At 32.9% G+C, this 6,464-nt stretch overlaps 1 protein-coding gene across 1 annotated transcript; it reads right to left on the bottom strand.

Annotated features, from left to right (window-relative positions):
- Positions 1 to 5,110: 5,110 nt before the first annotated feature.
- Positions 5,111 to 5,260, bottom strand: LOC129083506 (thymosin beta-4-like). The gene has a single exon (XM_054589337.1). It carries the CDS (start codon positions 5,246 to 5,248, stop codon positions 5,111 to 5,113), a length of 138 nt encoding a protein of 45 aa, XP_054445312.1. The 5' UTR covers positions 5,249 to 5,260.
- Positions 5,261 to 6,464: the final 1,204 nt, after the last annotated feature.

Genomic DNA, 6,464 nt, shown 5'->3' with positions numbered 1-6,464 from the left:
CAAGGCCCCGATGCTTAACGTTCACTAACTTTACACTGTATTTGCTCCTACCTTATATTTACCCTGTAGCAGAGCATAACACTTATCTCATCCTATTAAGGCTTTTTGGGATACTGTTTCTGTCACTCAACATTCCTACTATTCTTTCAGCTTCATATTATTGAAATATTTTTTCCATTGTTTTTAATCAAATCAGCAAAAAAAAAAAAAAAAAAGATGAAGCGAAGGGAGGGATTCCAGAGGAAAGCACTGGAACCCTCCTTCTTAAAGGACTCTGAACAAGTTAGTGTAAAACATTGTGAAATCACCAGATTTTACTAAAATTCTTCAAATATTTCACCACTTTTCTTTCTTTTGTGTATAGTTTTCTTTCTCTAAATATTATTAAGCTTTTCATTTTTTAGTCACTTGTCAATATCTTTATGATGCTAAAGTTTTATCATAAAGGGTTCTACTCTCAAATTCCCTACAGTTAGTGTATTTTTCCTTTACTCCAAGAAAATAGAGGACAGTTAAAATAGTAACTGCTGGAATCAATTAAGTTTAGAATCTGTATTCACCACTTAGTGGTGTTATGACTTGACTTAGTATCTGTAATTTTAAGGGTACTCAGCTGTAAAGATAAGCAAGAATGTATGTATAATAAGGGAGCTTAGGAGATGGAAGACATGCTACTTGGAAAGACATTTGCTAATAACATAGTAGGCAAATATTAAATAGCTATCAGCTGTCACTACTGTAATGATGTCATTAGCTACTATCACCCTATTATATATATACACATATATAATGTATATTAGAAAGATATGATGTTAAAAAGACCCAGACAATATGTTATAGGAATTTGCAGTAAAGATATTTCCTTTTCTTAGAAGATTACAAAAATACAGGAATTTTATGTGGAAAAAATAAAATTTAAATATTTAAGATACTATGGACATAGGAAATGAGGAAGAAATATTTTAGTCAGAGGAAGTGTCATGAGAAATGCTCAAAGTTGTAAAAGTATAAATGTGAATACTAAAAATACTTCAGAGTAAAAAAGCATCACAAAAATAATTACAAAGTAATTTATGGCACAACTATGAAAAATTGAGTAAAAATGTTATTGTTTTATAAGGAATATTTAAGATACTTAAACAATAGATGGATGTTACCCCTTGAAAATTTAAGAATATTCATTTCATCAATACTGAGTTCCATCACCTGTGGGACAATCTGAAGGTAATATTCACTTTGAAGGTTGTTGAAAAAGTTCAGTAAAAGTTAGGCCCATAGTAGGCAACAAAGATAACATGGAATCCGCAATGCCTTAATGAACTATAGTTAAATCAGCTAAAATAGTGCTCTGTCAGGCTATTACAGAAAAACAAAAACAAAAACAATAACTTTCATGTGATAACATTTAATCTTAGTTACAATATATTATTATTTAAATACATATAAAATTCTCTTTCATTATTTCCCTTAGGAATCCTGCCTGGGATGCAGAATTTCAAATTCACTGATCTATAGTTAGAGGATTATACTTTCCACATGTCTAGTCTGTTAAATTGTAAAATAATTATAAAGTATTTATATCTACTACAGAGGTTTGTTTGCTATTAACCAAAAGATTGACACTCACTGACACACACATATAAACACATAGGTTCACATGGAATCTCTGACTCAACAGTAACATTCAGAAACTACAGTATATTCAGTCATCTTGCTAAGAAAATTAATATAAAGTGATTCATCAGCCAAGCATTTAATTAGCATTTACCTTGCCATAAGATCATATACAATAAATTTCACTAATTTTAAGCTTTTCTTCCTCTTCCAAATTGTACAAAGTTTCTTGAATTGTTTAACTCATATGTAGATTAATTTAAGAGATTAAGAAAACCACAGTTGATGACCTTGTGAGGCAATAAACTCATTTTTAATCATAACAAGTATTGCCCAATTTCATTTTGAATCTGGCCCATGAAAAAATGAAAGATGATTTATCTCATAATAATATACATGAAACATTTTTTTCTTTAAGGCAGAGTGACAGAAAATAGTGTTGTATATGGTAGGACACGCACCTCAAGGCTTTATTGACTGTGTGTTTATTTTTTTGCCAGGCACTATCCTAAGCATTTCACACATACAAATTTGCTTAATTTTAGTGTAATTAAAAATTATTTATAATCAAATTTTATTTCTCAAACAGAAAAAATGCCTACATCTTATACACTGAGACAATGATTTTCACTTTACTTCAGAAAGAAAGTTTGTAGCAGAAAGGAAAAAAGCCTACCTATGGGAAGTTAAAGTTAATTAGAAATTTTATGGGCTTTCGTTACCAATGAGTCCAAAAAGTTAGTTTGACATGGGTAAATTCAGGGTGAGACTACTTTTTCTCTCCCATAATCCCTTTCTTTCCATGCCTGAGACTTTCACTTGGCTGTTTCCCTGACCAAACCTGTTGATTTACCACTTATTTGCCAATAGGGATTCCTGAAATAAGGTTCCAACAGGACTATGTACCACACTACCCATTCTCCTGTGTTAGTGGTGGGGAGAGGAGTGTGGGGGAGGGAGTGAGAAAGAGAGAGGGATGGTTAGTCGCATCAGTTAGAGAGAAGGCAATTCCAGAAAATAGAATGAAGACTCTCTATGAGATGACAAAAAGTAGGCAGGAAATTAAAAAAATAATATTTGCTAAGGCTTTTACACTTGTCGTTCACAATAATTTCCTAAAAACACTCCCAAAACCTATATTTGAATATGTTTCCTTAACTGACTAGCAAACAGGTTTAATGACAAATATGGAGGTAATTTTCTCTTTATTAAAATTATTGGTAGATTAAATTTTACTCTTCTGTTTCTGATTATTCTTCATCATCTTCTATCACTTCATTCTACACTATCATTTATCCTTCTTTTTGTTTCATCCTAGATAAGCCAAACAACAATGAAAGAGAAAAGAGCTGTTCAGGGAAGGATTATAGTTGATTTTTCTTTTATTTATTTTTCCATTATTTGGATTTTTAAGCAAACTCAAAACCCATAGTGCAAAACAATAGTTTCATAAGATGGGGTCAACAACGTGTAATAATTTGGAAAGTTTGGCCTTCAGACTTAGCTGCTGAAATTAAATGTTTGGGTCAGTGGCAATGGGCATGCACTTGTGGACAATCTCCCTCCATATTTTCACTAAATTCTGTCTTGATAATTCTTTTATATGTGAGACTTGCTTAGTTTAGGATCCCATAATGGCTACACTTGAATTCCCTTTGTTCAAAATGCCATGAAATATAGTCTATAAGTGAATGCTTTAAAGAGAAGTATGAATCAAAATGTTAGAATTTCATAGCTGGGACAGCCTAACATTGATGTAATATATTGGATTAATTTAAGAAAAGTTGCTTTCAGTTAGTCTTATATTTATTTGTGTAAGGAAACAACAATTTATTCATCGTTCTCCACCGTCTTACATTGCAACAACAGAAACAACAAAAATCTCAATAGGATAAAAATTATGCCTTTTGTGAATTCAAGGAGATGACCTCATTTCAATATAAGCTGGTAACTAAGAAAAGTATATGTAATATTTATATTAAAAAATTAACTAAGAAAGGAAGTAATTTTTATATTAAAAGATATAGGATTGGGATGGTCTGAGTAATGCAACTCAACAAAATAATACAAAAACAAAGAAACACACAAACACCTTTCTACTAATTCAAAGACTGCAGTTGAACAACGTTGATGTACATTTAAGCAATGATCAATTCCTCCATCAGAGCTTTTATAAATAATGGACTACATCTTTACTAATGACTTTTTATTTGCAGGAAAAGTTAAATACCAAGTTATCTATTCTGTGTAGCTTGAATACAGGCTTTTTGTTGTGGTTGTTTGTTTTTTGTTTTGTTTGTTCTGTTTGCTTTCTTAAAGGATCATCCACAAACAAATATTTGTATGGGCTTTTATTTAAAAGCAAATTTAAAAACCTAGCTTGCTGCAGTAAGCTGATGGAAGTCCATCATAAAGCGTAATAGGTGCTCAGATTTTTTCTTAAGACCTGTTTAGACAAATTCATCAGGCTAAATGAACAGCAAAGACAGAAGGAAAAAGACCAGAAAACAGACACAGAAAGAGGTTATACCCAAAGAGAGATCTCTCTTAGTGATAATTTGTGTTTGATAATCTATTTCTTAGCACTAAAATATATGAAATGGCTTATAATTTAACATATTTCCATGTGTTTTATCAGGAGAAAAAAGGCACTGGTTCCAAGTTAATGAGTAGGTTGAAGTATGAGCAGAAATTTTTTGTTTATTTTTTTTTCACACTGTACTTGTTCTCCAACAATAAGAGTGGGTGACATTTAAAAATCTTTCCAGGTGATTGTGATATTTTCACCTCTATTTGTAGTACGGGACTAGACTTAATGGATATAACCCTCTGGCACTATAACCTGATATATATTTTTCTGACACCTGTAACCAAAACCAAACCAGACCAAACAAACAAATGTGTATCTGCAAACAGATTTCAAATACTGTTTCTAAGTATTAAATGAGTTCGTATCTAAGGGATATTATAAAAAATAATGGGGTTTATGTAAAGCTATAGTTTTTCCACACATATAAAACACTTTCATGAAACATCTAAGGTATAGAAAATTTCACGATACAGTTGTAGGTATATAACACTTACAACTTTTTTTTTCCAGGTTTTAAAACTTTTTATTTGCATATTAAAAAAATTTTGCATTCTAATAATTAAAATCATTTCAACAACAACAAAAAAATGGCACTGTGATTAAATTGCATTTTACAGCCTGCAGGACACCTTGGACCAGCTTGGTTTTTACTCTAGATTTCACTGTTGTCCCACTCAGCTTCTTCCTTAATCAATATGCAAGTTGTTTTCCTTCCCTGCCAGCCAGAGAGGCAGATGGGAGAGGCAGGCGCGGCCGTCCTTGTCAGTAGTTCTGATGTGAAAAGGGGCAGCACAGTCATTTAAACCGCTCCAACCTCTTTGCATCATGCAAAGTTAAACAGCTAACAGAAGTAAAATAAGAAGTCAATGCTTGTGGAATGCACAGTGCGTATTGGCAGTGCGGGCCTCACTGCGATTCGCCTGCTTGCTTCTCCTGTTCAATTGTTTCTTTGGAAGGCAGTGGATTTTTCTCTTGCATTTCTGTCTTCTTCAATTTCATCTGACCAAGGTTCTCAGTCGCGGCCATATCGGGTTTATCAGACATGGTTGCTGAGGAAGCAAGAGAGGCGCACGGAGAGAAGTCGTATCGGCTGGGTGACCGCTGCTGAATCACCACTTTTCTAATAATTAAACTGATGTTTATTTTGGGAGTGGCATTATATTATGACAAAATTAAATCTCAGTTGATTAAATTCCATTTTCACTTCTGAGTAGTTGTGGTTAAGATCCTTTGGGGTGATATAATGACACACTCTCCTGAGTTATGGAATATATACTTAATCATCGTCATTAGATATTCTCTAGGATGTGCATCCTTGCACTTGGCTTCCATTGTCAATTCATTCTTGATGTTGTTCCTGTTAACTTCAGGACAGATTGAAGTCTGGCTTTCTCTGCTATTTCTTGGCCACTTTGTGTATTCCTTTATGGTTGTGAATAACTTGATATGATTGTCTATAAGGTGCTTTGGCCCTTTGTGTTGCTGCAGAAAAAGCCAAATGCATACTACTCCTCTAGAAGTTCTACTTTTCTCCGTAGTGTATCAGAATGAATAGAAGCTCTGGGATGCTAACCAAAGCTTACAGGCCATTCTGAATTGGACTCAAGAAAGTCCTGTGAGGTTGAATTTATTTTCTAGGCATTATTTGGGAAATGAATCCCTATTTCTCTCTGTTTTTAAATGTCTTAATCTACCTGGGATGTCTATTGAATCTTTTCTACATACCAATGCATTTTTATCTTTATTTTTATTAAACCCTTTATTTTTTGGTATGAGTTTCAAAATTTAAAAGCCAAAGTTATCTCCTTTTATCTCTGCCCTTCTTCTACAATATTCCTACTCTGAAGAAAAGCTATCACAGAGTTTTTTTTTGTTCAAATAGAGAAAGGTTACTGATGAACAAGAAATATGAGCAGAAAATATCAGATAATAACTTCAAATAAAATCTTATATTTATGTGCTGGATCTATAATGAAGACAGAGAGTGTGCCATTAGACTACACCTGGGATTTTGTAGATCCATCTCGTACCTTCCCAAATCAGATTATTCTGCTTGAATTCTTTGGGAAGTCAACGGCTCATCAGCAGAAGGTGTCTTAAGATAACTGGACGTTTAACTTCTTCACACAACATGCAGAAATAAAAAGAAACCTTAGAGAAAACCACCTTCCAGAAAATATATTGAACTCTCAGAATATTAGCATCTAAGAAGCCAATTTATTGCCAAGATGAGCTTATTGAATTATATACAAAAGCTCTC

The sequence above is a fragment of the Pteronotus mesoamericanus genome, unplaced genomic scaffold (assembly GCF_021234165.1).
Source record: "Pteronotus mesoamericanus isolate MK-2021 breed Mesoamerican mustached bat unplaced genomic scaffold, CSHL_Meso_final scaffold_167, whole genome shotgun sequence".
In the NCBI taxonomy this organism is placed as follows: domain Eukaryota; kingdom Metazoa; phylum Chordata; class Mammalia; order Chiroptera; family Mormoopidae; genus Pteronotus; species Pteronotus mesoamericanus.
This window is presented reverse-complemented; position numbering and strand designations above follow the sequence as displayed.